At 36.5% G+C, this 16,343-nt stretch overlaps 2 protein-coding genes across 2 annotated transcripts; both read right to left on the bottom strand.

The window, feature by feature from the left end:
- Window positions 1–11: 11 nt before the first annotated feature.
- LOC103044189 (peptidase M20 domain-containing protein 2) lies at window positions 12–5,223 on the bottom strand. The gene is made up of 7 exons (XM_007257383.4): window positions 4,711–5,223; window positions 3,442–3,590; window positions 2,592–2,734; window positions 2,273–2,427; window positions 1,916–2,042; window positions 1,690–1,797; window positions 12–921 (listed from the first exon to the last, which is right to left on the bottom strand). The coding sequence occupies exons 1-7, from the start codon at window positions 5,113–5,115 to the stop codon at window positions 785–787; spliced, it is 1,224 nt and encodes a 407-aa protein (XP_007257445.3). The 5' UTR covers window positions 5,116–5,223; the 3' UTR covers window positions 12–784.
- A 2,024-nt stretch (window positions 5,224–7,247) lies between these two features.
- fam98b (family with sequence similarity 98 member B) lies at window positions 7,248–13,617 on the bottom strand. Its single transcript, XM_022673084.2, has 8 exons — window positions 13,452–13,617; window positions 11,655–11,803; window positions 11,266–11,394; window positions 10,999–11,177; window positions 10,664–10,744; window positions 9,958–10,074; window positions 9,600–9,767; window positions 7,248–9,390 (listed from the first exon to the last, which is right to left on the bottom strand). The coding sequence occupies exons 1-8, from the start codon at window positions 13,487–13,489 to the stop codon at window positions 9,037–9,039; spliced, it is 1,215 nt and encodes a 404-aa protein (XP_022528805.1). The 5' UTR covers window positions 13,490–13,617; the 3' UTR covers window positions 7,248–9,036.
- Between the last annotated feature and the right edge of the window lie 2,726 nt (window positions 13,618–16,343).

Genomic DNA, 16,343 nt, shown 5'->3' on the forward strand with positions numbered 1-16,343 from the left:
AATGAAGTCTATGAGTGTGCAAAATTGACTCCAAAAATTTTATTGGAGCATTGTTGGAATTTATTGGAGATTTAGAATTTGAGTATTGCAGTATATACAATTTAGAATGTAAAGCCAGAGCACAGTAAAGAAACTAAACAATTTAAAGGTATAATAAGGACACTTGATTTGGTTTAAAAAATACGATTCAATTAATGGCAAGGCCTCAAGCTCCTGGATGAGTAAAGCCCTTTCTTAAATGTTTTTTTGGCTCAAATGCAAATGATAGTTACTCACACATACTCGTACATTAAACATATGTGTACCTTTTAAAACATGATTTATAATATGATGTATGAAATATAATTGCTGTCCAATTAAAAACTTCCAAACAGAAACTTTACAGGAAAGAGATAACTTTTGCTAACTTTCAATGAAAGTCAATGTATTTTTTCTTAGTTTATTTTAGGTAATTTTGGATAATCTCTATTGGCCCATAAAAATGTTTGACAGTTAAAGGGACAGTTTGTGTGTTCATATTATGTAGTAAACAAAAAAACTGACAGATATTTCAGTGCAATCAAACACTTTCTTCTGGCCCATATGAAACACAAACTTGGTCACTTCGAAAGATTAAGACCAAATAAAGACTAGCAGCATGATTAAGACATAGAGCTACATAAAGGACGAATCACAGATATTTTTTGCCTCTACTAGAGTCTGCGTGATATAAGAACATGGATCATCACAGGAATGCCTGAGTCTGATTCAGTAAAATCTGTATGTGAACGCCTCAGCTGGTGTTTTACTCCTGTGTTTGTTTGGCCACTATGAACTCATCTTTGACCTGCTTGAGCAGAGCTGGATCCAGAAGCACATCAGCAGCAGTCATGGCCAGAGCTTTGGCTGTCCTCAGTGTGTACATCTGTGCTTTCTCTGAGCCTGGAACAGGAGAGGAATGCGTGCATAACTCAACAATGCAACTTGATTAATTTTTGCATGAACGATGTGCTTTTTTTGTATCTAAATACATAAGAAATATACATCTATTTGTAAAAACTAGACATTAAATGAAAACTAAGGCTTATTCCTTATCTTGTAAAGTTTGGTAAGAAATGTAGAATTGTCTGGATGAGTATCAAGTAGTTTGGCATGATTTTATGTTTGCTGCTTCTAACTGTGAACAAATAGTGCATCTTGTTTATCTGTGTATCTAGTCATTTTGTGAACATCAGTCCAGCAAAGCTTCAAATAAGGTGGTTCAACCAACAATTTGTACACTTCAGATCAAGACACCATTGCAAGGTTAGAACAGGTGTGTTTCTAATTTTGATGTCTGCGAATCAGTGTTTGGATATTTTGTTTAAAATTGTTGCCCTCCTGCAAGAAATAAACTGGTGAAGCCAAATTAATGCCTCATAATTAATAATTAACATTAAGCACTTTCAGAAATAAATGTTACAATGTACAAAATTTTGGTCAGTGCCAAAATTTAACTTTTTAGCATGAACCATGAGTTTAACACTGTTAAATATTTTGATATATACTACACAGTACAATATAATTAAGTAAACGTATGATAAATTATATGTATAATTAAATGTATTTATATTTTTTTGCTGACAACAACAATACAGTATGTAAATGTGTAGTTATAAGGGTTAAGGATTTGACACACAGACCCATTTTTACCACTGGGAGTATGCTTACCAGCAGCTACTGTGTACTCAGGTGTGTGGTTTAGTGCATCAGTCCCAATGTAAAAGAAAGGATGTATACCAGGGACAACAAAAGACACATTGCCAAAATCTGTGGAGCCTGTAAATAAGAACATTAATTAAAATCGAAAAAGATCAAATGTTGGCTTGTTAAATGTCATCAAATATGATTTCCACATTAAGGAATAAGAAATAAAATACTGAAATATTTCTATTACCAGAAAAATGGCTGGAATCCTTATTAAACTTCATGCCCACGGAGCTGCCATTCTCTTCATAGAGTTTTTCCAAGATGGTGTTTTGAAGAATATTGGAATAGGCTGGATTTGGATAATTTATTTCCACCTAAAATAATGGAGCAGGACGTACAATAACATTTGCAGGACATCCTGCAGCCACGTGTTGCCTCTTGGAAATTTTCAGCAGTAGAATGCTCACTCATACACATTAAGGTACTATGATATTGGAACTGAAAGTGTACTTAAAAAAAGGAAAACAAAAATAAGCAAACAAGCAAAATAGCTTCATTTTACAATATTATTAGTCAGAAATCCAGTCAATTTCAGTCCACTTACTTGACAGCCAGTTGCGAGGGCAGCGGAGTGGAAGCACGCCTCTACTTTATCTTTGAGGTCAGAAAGGTTTTTCAGCAGTGGAGTGCGTATATAATACTCCATCTCTGTGTAGTCTGGAATAATGTTAGGCTTTGTCCCTCCATGCCTAATAATGCCTGCCGATGATAATGTGGTAACAATGCTCAGACACCACGGGTCATGTAAGTAGGCCAACATGCACAAATGCATCAGGGTGATCAGCATTAATGTTTTTTTATGATATTACATATACAGATATAAAATTCTAATGCAGATTTGATTCCCTGTCTGTTGCTCCTACCATGCAGTCTCCAGTCAGGCTTCAGCTGCTGTCTCAGCACGGACAAGCTGCTGTAGGCAAGCACAGCAGCATCCAGAGCATTCACACCCTCCCACGGATAAGCAGCAGCATGAGAGGCTTTCCCACGGTACTTTACATTGCAGCTAAAAAAAATATGTTTGATAATCGAGTATGAACATGGTCAACTGGTTAAGAAACATTGATATTTTATTTGTTTTTAAATTATACATTCCTAAAAATGTTTTTTTAAAGAAGCATTTGGATGTTTAAATGTAAAACTTAATGATGGTTCTACACACAGGGGCACAAAACACATAATAAACCCTGTATTCCTGCAAAACTCTACATGCAGTTATGTCTCAGGCAGATATGTATATATGTATATATATATATATATATATATATATATATATATATATATATATATATATATATATATATATATATAAATTATTTCATGTGTGATCTGATTAGACACTGGGGTTTGCCACAAGAGGACATGAAATCATTTCTCCACCAGACACTCGGGTAGTGTAGCCTTTGGTGGGAGATCACTGCCTGCTAAACATGCCTCCTCAACATACTCAAAGACTTTCTGCCAAGTTGACAGATCACAAAACTACTGAATCCTAAACAGACTGTGTTTTCAGCTTAAACTCCACAAATATAGTCTAAATGTTACATTTTGAAACTTTAACAATTTTTGTCTGTACATCAAAGTCAAATGTTGATAATGTTTACCCATGATATCAAGATAAATATTATATTTCAAAACATTTTGGACCATTTTAAAATGACCCATACTTTGTATTCACACAATATAAAGTGAAGCTTGCCTATTAGAACTTACTTGGTTATGGCAATGCAGGGGCTGAAGGCTTTATCCTCCTGGGCAGGATGAGCCATGAACACAACATCCATGTCAGCAAAAGCTCCAGCCTTAATCAGGTCTATCTTTCCTCCTCTATCTTCTTCAGCAGGAGTCCCCAGAACTGTTATCTGATAAGCATGGCGACGTACACTTAGCATGGGTTTGCATAATCTATTTGTTCTTAGCATCTACATTCTAATGATTCATAACATTGGGATATATGATTAGTTTCTCTCTCTATCTCTATTTTACTATTTATACGTAAATGTTTGAGTAAAACTAACATTGTTTTATTCTGTAAACTACTGACATTTCTTGCAAATTCCCATTAAAAAATATTGTTTAGATCATTTATTTGCAGAAAATAATAAATACTCAGGAAGAGTAAAAAAAAAAAAAAATCCTGATTCTTTATTAAAGCATAAGAAGGAGATCCTTTTGTGTGGCCACAACTTATTAAAGCATGGGAACAAGATCCTAATGTGTGGCCACAACTTATTGTAGTGTTGGAAGCAGATCCTAACCTGTGGCCATGACTTATTTAAGTGTGGGAACAAGATAATTAAGTCCTGGCCATATAAGTTGTCCCTATGTCTCAATTAGTCGTTTATTTATATTTATATATATATCTCAATTATATATTTATGTATTTTTTTTACATTATGTCCCCTTGTTGGCTCCATGTACAGCTCTGGAAAAAAAAAAGAGACCACTTAAAAATGATGTTTTTTTTATTTTACCAAATTTTTATTTTACTCTTGAAATATAATCAAGAGGAAGATGGATGATCACAATCCATCAAACCAAGCTGAACTGCTTGACTTTTTGCACCAGGAGTGGCATAAAGTTATCCAAAAGCAGTGTGTACGACTGGTGGAGGAGAACATGCCAAGATGCATGAAAACTGTAAATAAAACCAGGGTTGTTCCAACAAATATTGATTTCTGAACTCTTAAAACTTTATAAATATATGAACTTGTTTTCTTTGCATTATTTGAGGTCCGAAGGCTCTTCATCTTTTTTGTTATTTCAGCCATTTCTCATTTACTGCAAGTAAATGCTCTAAATGACAAAAAAAATGGAACTTGGGAGAAATGTTGTCTGTAGTTTATAGAATAAAACAACAATGATCATTTTACTCAAACATATACCTATAAATAGCAAAATCTGATAAACTGAATCAGAAACTGAAGTGGTCTCTTATTGTTTTCCAGAATTGTAATCTCTGTAAACTGTTCCAGACTTTACCTTCACAGGAATGTGTGGCTGGTTCTCTAGCGCCCCCTTCAGGCCGAGTGCTGCCCCTACACCAGCCTCTGCGATCAGGTTATGACCGCACGCGTGTCCCAGAGCAGGCAGCGCGTCATACTCACACAGGAAACCCACATTCACCGGCCGGCGGGTTTCACCAACACTGCGGCACCACGTCGCCCGGAAAGCGGTGTCTACAACGAAGCTGGGCTCCACAGTCCAGCCGCCGACCTCAGAGAACAAAGCCACCAGCAGGTCATGACTGTGCTTCTCCTGATAGGCGAGCTCCGGTCTGCTCCAGATCCCCTGACTGAGCGCGTGCAGCTTCTCCCTGCACTGATCCACGCACTCACTGATCTCCTGCTTCAGCCTCCGACCATCAGCTTCCCCCAGCGCAGCCATCAGGAGAACCAGCGCTGCTCAGAGCTGCAGTCCCTCACACTAACAGAGCTCAGTCCAGAGTTAAAGTTAATGTTTCTATACTGCTGCAGTTCTTCATGTTATGATTTACTGCATTTCTGAGTAAAGCAGTGCTAATAACACCCACTAGTGGAGACAGGCCTGAGTAACAGCAGATATTAAACAAAAAATCACTGCTAACCGCTAGAGGGAGCGAGCGAGCCAGATCTTAATGAATAGGAGTGTATGGAGCCAATTTTTAAAAGTGCTCAACTACTTCTAACTACTATTCCTTTAATTTTAGACATTAGAAAAGTGTATTTCACAAAACAAAACAAAAAAAAAACATCTATATATTTTCTACAGAAAACAAATTTCATGCAGTAAAGATGCTAGCATCACTACTATGGTGTGCTGATTGGTTGGTGAACTGATGCTGGAGTTACAGCCAGGGCACATTTAAAGTATGGAAAGGAGATCCTAATGCATGGCCACAACTTATTTAAGCGTGGAAGGGAGATCTTAATGGTGGCCTTGACTTATTAAAGCATGGGAAGAAGAGTTTGATGCATGATTACAATTAATTAAAGCGTAGGAACGAGATCCTAATGCGTGGACAATTTATTGAAGCACGGAAAGAAGATCCTAATGCATGGCCACAAGTTATTAAAGCATTTGTCTACTGCAGTTTCTACAGCAAACTAGTTTCATGCAGTAAAGATGCTAGCATCACTACTTCTGTGCTCTGATTGGTTGGTGAGCTGATGCTGGAGTTACAGCCAGGGCACATTTAATGCATGGCCATAACTTATTAAAGTGTGTCAAGGTGATCCTGCAGGTCTGAGTAAAGTAGTGCTTATAACACCCACTAGTGGAGACATGCCTGAGTAACAGCAGAATTAAAAAATCACTGCTAACCACTAGAGCAAGCCAGAACATAATGGGGGTGAATGGAGCTAAATTTTAAGTGTCTAATTATTTCTAACTACTTTTCCTTATATTTTAGACATTAGAAAAGTGTATTTCACTAAACAAAACAAAAAAAATTAAATATGTTTATTTTTCTATAGTTAACAAGTTTTATGCAGTAACGGCACCAGCATCACTGCTACTGTGAGCAGTATCATTGAAAAGTTACTTCATTTCAGCAAATTAGTTAAAAATGAAAAACATAAAATATAGATGAATTACACACAGAGTGATTTATTTTAAGTGTTAAATTTAATATTGATGATTATGGCTTACAGCTAATAAAAACCCAAAAATATCAGTGTCTCATAAATTTAAAATGTTATATAAGACCAATTGGTACTTCTGGCCATGTGGGCAGTGTGCCTGCTGGAAAATGAAATCTGCATCTTCATAAAAGTTGCCAGCAGAGGGAAGCATAAAGTGCTATAAGATTTTAATGGAAAACATTGCACTGACTTTGGACTTGATATAACACAGTGGCACTGTGCCTGTGTCTCTCCACTCTTCCTCCAGACTCTGATCCCTTGTTCTCCAAATGAAATGCAAAATTTTACTGATGGTCAGTGATGGTTTGGATGGTTTCAATGATGTTCAAACATTTTGAGATGCACTAGTATGTAAACATTTATGAAGTACTTGAAATTCAGACTTAAGTAAAAGCACAAAAGCTCTTAGCAAAAAATTAAATTAAGTTGACGTTGAAATGTTCTTTAAGCACCACACTTAAAGAGGAAATACACAGTGTGAACTGGACTTGTGAACATGATAACTGACATTTAGAAAAAGGCACTTTGAAAGCGCATAGGTAAGTTATGTGGGACAATTAGGAGCGTTAGGTGTCCATGAACTGATTGCCAGTTCACCATTGATACATACTGACTACTGCATTTGTACATCTAGTATATCCAGCCCTAGAAAGATGCAACAGTAGATGAAGATTTTCACCTTCTTCACCTGGTAAGTGGTGCTAATGTTATGGCTAATTGGTATATAAATATCATCATCATTAACTCTGTTAGATTCGGAATTTTGAAACTTATGTGAAACTTTCTGCAGTCTTTATAAGAAAGGATCAAATGTGTGACATAATGTGACTGTTCACTCAGACCAACAAAATCCTCAAACCTTCTTGTGCTGTTCACCCTACAGATTAATCAGCGACATTATTCTCAGTTCTGTTTTATTATATTTTTTACAGAAGGTTCAGCAAGGAGGAAAAAACGGAAACATATATTTATTGAGTTAGTCCACATCATTCTTAGTCCACAACACTCACTGCCTAGGAACAGGCAGCATTTGTAGAAACCGTACAGATGCAATAACACTTCCTATTCAATTCTAGCCTATAGTCAAATAAACGTGTCCAAAACATTTAAGTTACACGATTTGAGAAGAAACATAAAAAAAAATACGACAAAGTTCTAAAAAATAAAAAAGTCACTTGTTAGATTACCGCGGCTAATTTAAAGCTGCTGAAAGTTCAGTTTACATCAGTCAATGAATCCTATACTTTTCATCAAGAAAATCTCATTGCTTCTTATCCGGATATAAAAAAAAAAAAAAAGGAAAAAAAAATGTGATCTCCCTCCCTCCATTTTTAAAATAATTTCCATCCACAGAGACAAAAGAACTTGCACGTAGTATGAGCAAGCTAACACTGTATTGGGCCAATAGAACCTTATAAAAAGAGACATCAACCCCAAAGAAGAAAACAAAGAAGGTTTGATCACTACCCAGAGCTACATGCATCCATTACTCCCTAAACAGCGTATGATGGAAGAAAAAATTACAGAATCTAAAGTCTAATAGAGAAACAGAGCATTATATGTTTGTAATACAACATTAAATGTAGTGCCATATGCAATGTCTGTATATTTTGCAGTTTTATGCACTAAATAGGGAGTGAGAATGTGAGGTATTTGAGATTTAGCATGCATATCTTAATTTCAGTGTTTTCATAAAGCTGTTTACCCTGTCTACATGATATTACTGAAAACAAAAACATCCTGTTTGGAGAGTGTTTTTGGAAAGCTTCATTTAAGAAAAATAAAAAATTCGGACTGGAAGCCGAAACACACACAAACACCTCCGTTTTTTTTTTAAATATCTGGATATGTATGGATGGAGTCTGTTTAAGTGTACTGCTGGAATCATATTGTGGCGGCTCTGGGTTGTGTGTGTGGCTGCCTGCGGGCATGTTTCTGTTCTCCTGTGTGCGAGGATGACAGGGGTGGGGCATCTCCCTTGGGAGGGGTTATGCAGAGAGGGTGGGCACCACTCTGGATCTGCCATCTGGGAGACACACAGCTGGGTTGGTGGCCTTTGGGCTATTTGAGCTCTGTGGGTATGGTTTTAGCTCTCCTAGTCTTGTTAAAGGCTGTAAGTGAGTGGCAAGCCGGTTCAATAAAGGAGCTGTTGAGCATTCAGCATGAGTCTCACGGGTCTTCCATCCTCTTCCACGACACATTTTGCTGAATGCTCAACAGCTCCTTTATTGAACCGGCTTGCCACTCACTTACAGCCTTTAACAAGACTAGGAGAGCTAAAACCATACCCACAGAGCTCAAATAGCCCAAAGGCCACCAACCCAGCTGTGTGTCTCCCAGATGGCAGATCCAGAGTGGTGCCCACCCTCTCTGCATAACCCGTCCCAAGGGAGATGCCCCACCCCTGTCATCCTCGCACACAGGAGAACAGAAACATGCCCGCAGGCAGCCACACACACAACCCAGAGCCGCCACAATATGGAGGTTGAAATTCACTGAAGTTCTTCATTAAAGTGGCTATTTCTTATTTAAACTCATTCTCAATGCTATGTTCAGTCTCTGAGCATGGTACAGATGAGAATAAAATAACGAAAAAATCCTGCTGGACAGACTGAATGCATCCCAATACATGCGCTTCCATTCCAATGCTTCTTAAAAAAAAAGTACCAAAAAAAAAAAAAAACGGTCATCGATAATAACCGCCTCGTCCTCCACCTCCTCGACCCCACCCACCTCTTGATCCACCACCGCCTCCGTAGCCTCCACTCCCATGTCCACCTCCTCCATATCCTCCACCTCCATAACCACCTCCTCCCCCGCCGCCGTATCCTCCTCCTCCTCCGCCATATCCTCCACCCCCACGTCCACCTCCACCATATCCTCCACCCCCACGTCCACCTCCACCATATCCTCCTCCTCTATATCCACCTCCTCCTCGTCCTCCTCCATCTTGTCGTTTCTGCCAAGGTGGCATCTCAGGGGGAGGAGCTTGAATCTCTGAGGGCCTCCCACCTCGATCAGGAACTCTTCCCATAAGCACCTACAAGTTTAAAAAAGAGAAAAAAAATGCTTTCAACTGTCTGACCGCCCTATTAAAAAAATAGCTGATTTGATGATTAGATTTGATTGCCGATTTGATGATTAATTGATGATTAGCATGATTAGCACAAGCCACATTAAAACCCTTATTAACACCAATGCACTAGACAGTACTTATGTGTTGTAAAGTCACATGCCAGCTCCACTTACTTTGTTTACAGCACAGACAGTCTTCTCTCTGCTAGTGCCACTGCTTGTCTTCACCACATTGCAGATATCTTCTCGTGCTGCCAGGAGATGAGCAAGGCTCACAGATGACTTTAGTGTCAGGGAGTGTCTCTTTGGCTGATAGGCCTTGGCCATTATGTCTGTTTTTGCCTGATGAAATAGAATGCGTAATAGTTAATTCCTTCTTATCCACGTAATGCATACATTTTCCTTGACCCTTAATCACAAACGGAATGACTTTTAAAACTGCCTGAAACTGCAGATCACATGTTCCAAGACCAAGTTCACAGGGACATGAAACAGAATAATCACAAGAAGATGAGACTGCAGCTGAACCTGCCTTAGCTCTGTCAGACCAGCCAAAAGACTGCACAGTGACATCCAGCCGTTTGATCAGCATGCGCCGACGACAGTCATAGTCTGTAGAAAGAACTCGATTTATCTTCTCCAGCTGCCTCTGTGGAAACAAACAAGTCACTAATGAGAAAAGACATGTTATGATGCATATAAAACTTAAATTAGCAAAACAAAAAAAATCCCAATAATAGTACAGAAATTAATACATTCAAACATATGTCTGCAAAAATATCAAAAAATAAATGTTTACACCACAGCTTGTCTACTATGTATTGCCTGAACTACTAGAATATTTTTTTCTGGAGCAGATAAACATGAAACTATTGGGACCATGCCTAATGCCAGGAATGGGCTAAAGGGGTATACAGGCCCCTTAGCATTGAGCTGTGGAGTAGTGGAACTGTTGTCTGGAATTATGGTGCTCTATACAATACTAGCTGAGTTGAGGATTAGGTGAGGCGGTGATCATCCAACATACTGACAAACTCACTAATCCTTACAGCAACCCCTTTCCTGGAAAGTAACTACAGTTGCTCCAACAAAAGCAGGATAAACTTAATTAATACACTTAATTTCAGAAGAAACACTGAATGAGTGATACATTTGTCCAAACTGTGTACGATATGAAAAACAACTCAGGAATGAAATCAAGACAGGAAATTAATGGATGCAGATAGGTAACTGCTTACCCATTGGTCACTGTTAGGGGAGTGCTTCAGCGCTGATTTGCCAATATGCTTCTCTGGGACTTTCTTGAGCAAGACATTAACCTGGAACAATATTTAAAGCACAATGTCAACACAAACAAACTGTAATAAATAAAGAACAAGTCAGTTAGAATCAGAATAAAGGCAGTTCACCACTTTGTTAAGCCAGATTTTACTTAAAGTAAGTACAAAATGACAGTTGGTCTGGATTAAGGTCAAACTAATACATATATACACTCAAGAAATGTGCCCATAAAACTTACAGGACAGAAATCAGTTTTCAACTTTAAACAGCAGTGAGTTTGTGGTGCACTAACCTGGTTTTCTATTGATGAGAATGTGTCTGCTGTCGGTTGCTGGTCTGGTTCTGAGAGTTTTAGTGTTTTACAAATCGCTTGTAGATCTTTTAAAGGTGTAATCTGTTTTTCAGTCTTTCTGTCTGCTCCAGACTTGCCGGCCACAACCTGTGCAGCCTGAAGTTCAGATACCAGAAACACTGCAAACACAAGATAAACACTGTTCAGCCGCAGTTCAGACAGCTTAAAGACAGGTGATGGAAGCAAAAAAAAAATCATCAAACTTACACACAATTTTTAGATGATCTTTTTTGCTCTTCAGTTCCCCTTCTGTTAACCCTGAAACAATTCCCTTATATGGACATTCCAGCTCTTCAAGTAACTTTCCAAAGTGAATCCTCACAGTCTGGGAATCATCTGTAAACATTTTAACATCAGGGAACAATCTATTTAAAATAAAATGTTAAAATATATTGAAATATATTAAATAAACATTTTAAAATATATACAAGCTTTGCATGCACTGAATGGGAGAGTTTTGTTCCCCATTTTCAAGGCTGAGACATTCAATTTCGCAACTGCACCTTATATTTATTAGCGAACAAAAAAATGTCTACATTTGAAAAGAGATAACTGTTGGAGATAAACTGTCTTTTTTTGTGTTCAGTGGAGATTACCTGATGTTTCTGATTCTTGACCCTTGAGACCACAATACTGCTTCAGTTTTTCTGCCAACCACGAACACAGTCCCACATACTCCTGAGAGGAAAACCCGCCCTCACATGCTGTTAAAAGGGCCTTTTCATTATCCAGGTCTCCAGTGTATCTGCAAAATATGGGGACATATGAAATACCAGCAGCTGTGCCATATTGGAAAAACTGACATGTGAAATTGTTCTCACAGTTATTCTGTGATTATTCATTTTCTCTTTTTCCTTTATTACTTATTTAATGTATTTTCTACATTGTAGATTAATATTAAAGACATGAAAACAAGTAAGGGAAACATATGGAATTACGTGGTCAACAAAAATGTTTTCCTCCACAAACCCCTGACTTAATCCTGATCAACTGAGATGGGTTATTTGAGGTGATTTTGGATGAGCTGGAGCTTTAAAGCATAAAGAAAAGGCAGCAACTATTGTTCAGCACCTCCAGGAACTTCTTCAAAACGCTGAGAAAACTATTTCAGGTGACTCTTCCTCATGAAGACACTGAGATTAAAATACCAAGAGTGTGAAAACAAAACTGAAAACCTCTGGAATGCGATTAGGAGGAACATGGATGGCCATAAGTAGGGGTGGGCGATATGGCTCTAAAATAATATCACAATATTTTTGCGATAACGATATACTTGGCGATATAGGAAAACTAAAATAATTCATTCATTTCAGGAATATAGTATAATAGTATAACAGAAAAATCATAATGTGGCAAAAAAAATAATATAGCATAAAATAATATAATGCAGCAAAAAATATTGCAGAATATTTAGTGCATGCATATAAACTGCAAACTAAAACAATTATGCAATAAATACACCTAAAGCTTCACAGTAAATAATGGACTAGTTTTAAGACAGAACTGCCCTATAAATCACAATATGGATTTTTAATATCATGATATTTCTGTGTCACAATATATTGTATTTGATATAATATTGCCCACCCCTAGTCATACGCCTTCAAACGAAGCTGAACTGCTTACATTTTTGTGCCAGGAGTATGAGGCATAAGGTCAACCAAAAGCAGGGTGTAAGACTGATGGAGAGTGTGCCAAGATATATGACAGCTGTACTTAAAAATCAGGGTTATCTCACCAAATTTTGATTCCCGAACTCTTCTTCAGTCAAAACGTTACTGCATCATAAACATTATGAACTTGTTTTATGTGAATTATTTGAAGTCTGAAAGCACATTTTTTTCTGTTATTTTAACCATTTCCCATTTTCTGCAAATAAATGACAATATTTTTATTTGGAATTTGGGAGAAATGTTGTCAGTAGTTTAAAGAATAAAAACAACGTTCATTTTATACATTGTTTCAAACATTTATATGGAAGCCCATTCCCACCACCTAAAATAAAAAAAGCCTTTTTTATTCTGAAGTACACTTCTCATTATTTTATTTCTCTCTCATTATTTTGAGATAGTAAGTCATTACTTTGAGATACTAAGTAATTATTAAAAATAAACCATTTTACTGAAAGCAAACACCCTTGCTGTCTCAAAATAATGAATTAGTATCTTAAAAAATGACAGACTATCTTTAAATAATGAGATAGTACCTTTAAAATAATTTATTTTATTTTAGGTGTGTAGTAAAATCAGAGAAACTGATGGTTTGAAGCGGAGCTGCAGATAAACAGACACGGATGAACGGAGCTCAGCGTGGTGAGAATATTCACACAGCAGCTCCTCCGGTCTCTGCAGGATAACGGCCTCTCATTATAAAACACGAGCCGCTCTGCTTACCCGACCTGATCCAGACAGTCCAGTATATCGCTCTCCATACCGCTCCACTAAAATAACACTGAGAAAACCAGAGAAAACGGAGCGAGCGGAGAAAATTAGCATTAGCCTAGCAGCTAGCGCACAGAGCGAGTCCGCACCCTGAAACTCCTCCGTGCTGCAACACGATTCCCCTTTCTGAGTTCCACCACAGCTCAGCTCATTCATATGGAGGTTCTTACGCAGCCGATAGTTTTAAAACACCAAGGTAGGATAAATAATTATTAATTATATTAAATATTCTCAACTCATCCTCAACTCAGCATTTAAAGACATAAAAAAAATCCCCTTATTTAATATTTTAAAAATTCGTTTTTTTAAATAAATAATTAATCCAGTATATCATTAAAACTCTAAGCTCGTTATTGTTAGATAACAATACAAAAATAAAATTTCTAAAACGTTTTACTCAGACTTTACTCTACTTTACTGTACTAAAATGTAATATTTGTAGAAAATGAATGAACCAATTTAATACTAAATAAATAAATACTATATATATATATATATATATATATATATATATATATATATATATATATATATATATATATAAAGATATACTTTTTAAAAAAATGTTTGACAACTTTTTAATAGAAGCACATGACAGTGACAAAAAGTATGTTTTTTGTGCTCCACTTTTCACTCTTTAGAGCATGACTTAACTTAAACTTCCGTTTCCCCTCCATGTGCATGTCTTTTTTTCTCGCAGTGCTTACCATAATGCACAGATCTGATTGGCTTAGTAGCATTACATGTAATATTTTAAACACATTTGATTGGTCTGAGTTTACTGAGCTGCCAATATAAACCAAGAATATGAATGTAATGGGTGTTATAATAAACACTTCTTCAAAAGGCAATATTTTCAATAGTTTAGCTATTTGAATCTGCTAGTAGCACCTATTCAGGACCTCCAAAATCATCTACAACAAGGATACAAAAAATATTTTTAAAATGTTATTTTTAAATTAAATTATATAAATATATAATTTATATAATTTTGGGCCTTGTCTTCCAAAACCAATGATTACAGGAAAGCAAAAGCTCACATGAGGCCCAGGCTTTAATAACACCTTAGTGTTGAGAAGCAAAGTGAGTGTTCAGTGTGTAAACATTCAGATTCAGTAATTTTATTATAACTTACTTTGTTTATTGAATCTAGAGCTGTTACATAAAATAGTAAATGCCAAATTTGGTGTAAATGTGTTTATAAAACACCTTTAGAAAAGTGGGAGACAAGATAGTGCCCAAATGAATCTTACTTTTTATATTTTTCATAATTTTACAGTAGCACAAAGTAACACGAACTTAGCTGTTTGCTGGCTATTTTGCAAGTAAGTATTGTCGCTGTCCAATAAAAAACAAGTATCTGCATTTTTGTTGATTTTTTGCTTACTACACAATTTGTACAAACTGTCCCTTACCTTGTGCCAACATTTCTTGATGAACAGACCAATAGAAATATCTCAAGATGACCTGAAAGAAACTCTTTTTACATCAACTTGCACTGAAAGTTTAAAAGGTTGTTTCTCTCCTGTAAAGTTGCTGTTTTGGAGATACTGGTTTTTCATTAGACAGCAGCGATATTCAGGTATATGTATTTATATATTTATACCAAAAATCTAGACCCGGTTTACATTTCTTTACACATTTGTTAAAATTAGTTTAATTGAATCCAAAATGCTGCGTGGGACTGAATATACAGGTTTTCTCATTGTGCAGCAATGAATACAGGTGTTTTGGTCGTCGACTGTGTCTTGGAATATGAATTTATTCAGTACAGTTTTAAATTTGTCTTTGATGGATCTGCACTTTCATCTGGCATAACCTCATCCTGATATAATCCTGATACACAATATGCATGAAGTAACCAGGTGTAAACGTGGTCTTGGAAAATGTGATTAAATCCCCTTTAAGAAAACTGGTTGCAACCACTTACTATCAGCTCACAATTACTCATTTAAATGATAGGATATTTGTTTATCATTCACTGCATTTACATCCAGCGTGTACCCTAATCACCTTTAACCGTTTCATTCACACACACAAACAGTCTACATTAAAACTCACCTTTTATTATGGTAATGTTATTTTATGTCAAATTACAAGTGTATGATGTAACATAAAAACAGTTACAAACATTTGTATGCATATTTACATTATATATTTATGAAACGTAACAAGCTACATCTGTATAAAGAAAATACAACTATGACATGAGTTACTGAACTATAAATATTACATCATATACTTGGTATTTTCAAACCATGATACAAATACCTAGACGTGTATAAACCAATACAACCATAGCAAGAGCTGTTAAGTTTTCGGATGGAAATTATGATGGACGTGAGGCACTTTTTCGAGGTTGTCAGTGGGTGAAGCCAATGGCACTAAAACTTAGAGATGCAGATAAAGAAACAGGCAGTGTTCATACTGGAATCATCAGAGTACCATTTATACTGCAATTACCATAAACACAAATGTTTTTCACAACTTAGAACTAATCACGTGAGCTTTACATCATCAAGCGCTATGCAAAGGAAAGAAGCCTAGCTACATACATCAGTGCACCAAAGCATCGGAGAACTCCAAAGAAACCACTGAACTGCTGCGAAAGTAGCTGTTTTTTTAGATCACACTGAAATGACTCATTTACATACGCAATTCTTCTAAACTAAACAGTAAAGAATGTTCATCTTTTATGCATTCCAGAGTTATGCACAATGTCCAAAAAAATCATAATAATAAAAACGATACACTAGCAGCAAGTGGTTAAAACTGAAGACAGATAAATGCTAAGTTAATGGCCGGGTGGAGAGAGAATGGAAGGTAAGAAAGAAAACAGACAGG

The sequence above is a fragment of the Astyanax mexicanus genome, chromosome 14 (assembly GCF_023375975.1).
Source record: "Astyanax mexicanus isolate ESR-SI-001 chromosome 14, AstMex3_surface, whole genome shotgun sequence".
NCBI classification, from domain to species: Eukaryota; Metazoa; Chordata; class Actinopteri; order Characiformes; family Acestrorhamphidae; genus Astyanax; species Astyanax mexicanus.

Coding starts and splice junctions, on each gene's coding strand:
- LOC103044189 (XM_007257383.4), bottom strand. CDS start 5,115: ATGGCTGCGCTGGGGGAAGCTGATGGTCGGAGGCTGAAGCAGGAGATC. Junction 2,428..2,591: donor GCCTGACTGGAGACTGCATG/GTAGGAGCAACA, acceptor TATCATCGGCAG/GCATTATTAGGCATGGAGGG. Junction 2,043..2,272: donor CCCTCGCAACTGGCTGTCAA/GTAAGTGGACTG, acceptor CCATTATTTTAG/GTGGAAATAAATTATCCAAA.
- fam98b (XM_022673084.2), bottom strand. CDS start 13,489: ATGGAGAGCGATATACTGGACTGTCTGGATCAGGTCGG. Junction 10,075..10,663: donor CCCCTAACAGTGACCAATGG/GTAAGCAGTTAC, acceptor TTGTTTCCACAG/AGGCAGCTGGAGAAGATAAA. Junction 9,768..9,957: donor GCTGGTCTGACAGAGCTAAG/GCAGGTTCAGCT, acceptor CTATTTCATCAG/GCAAAAACAGACATAATGGC.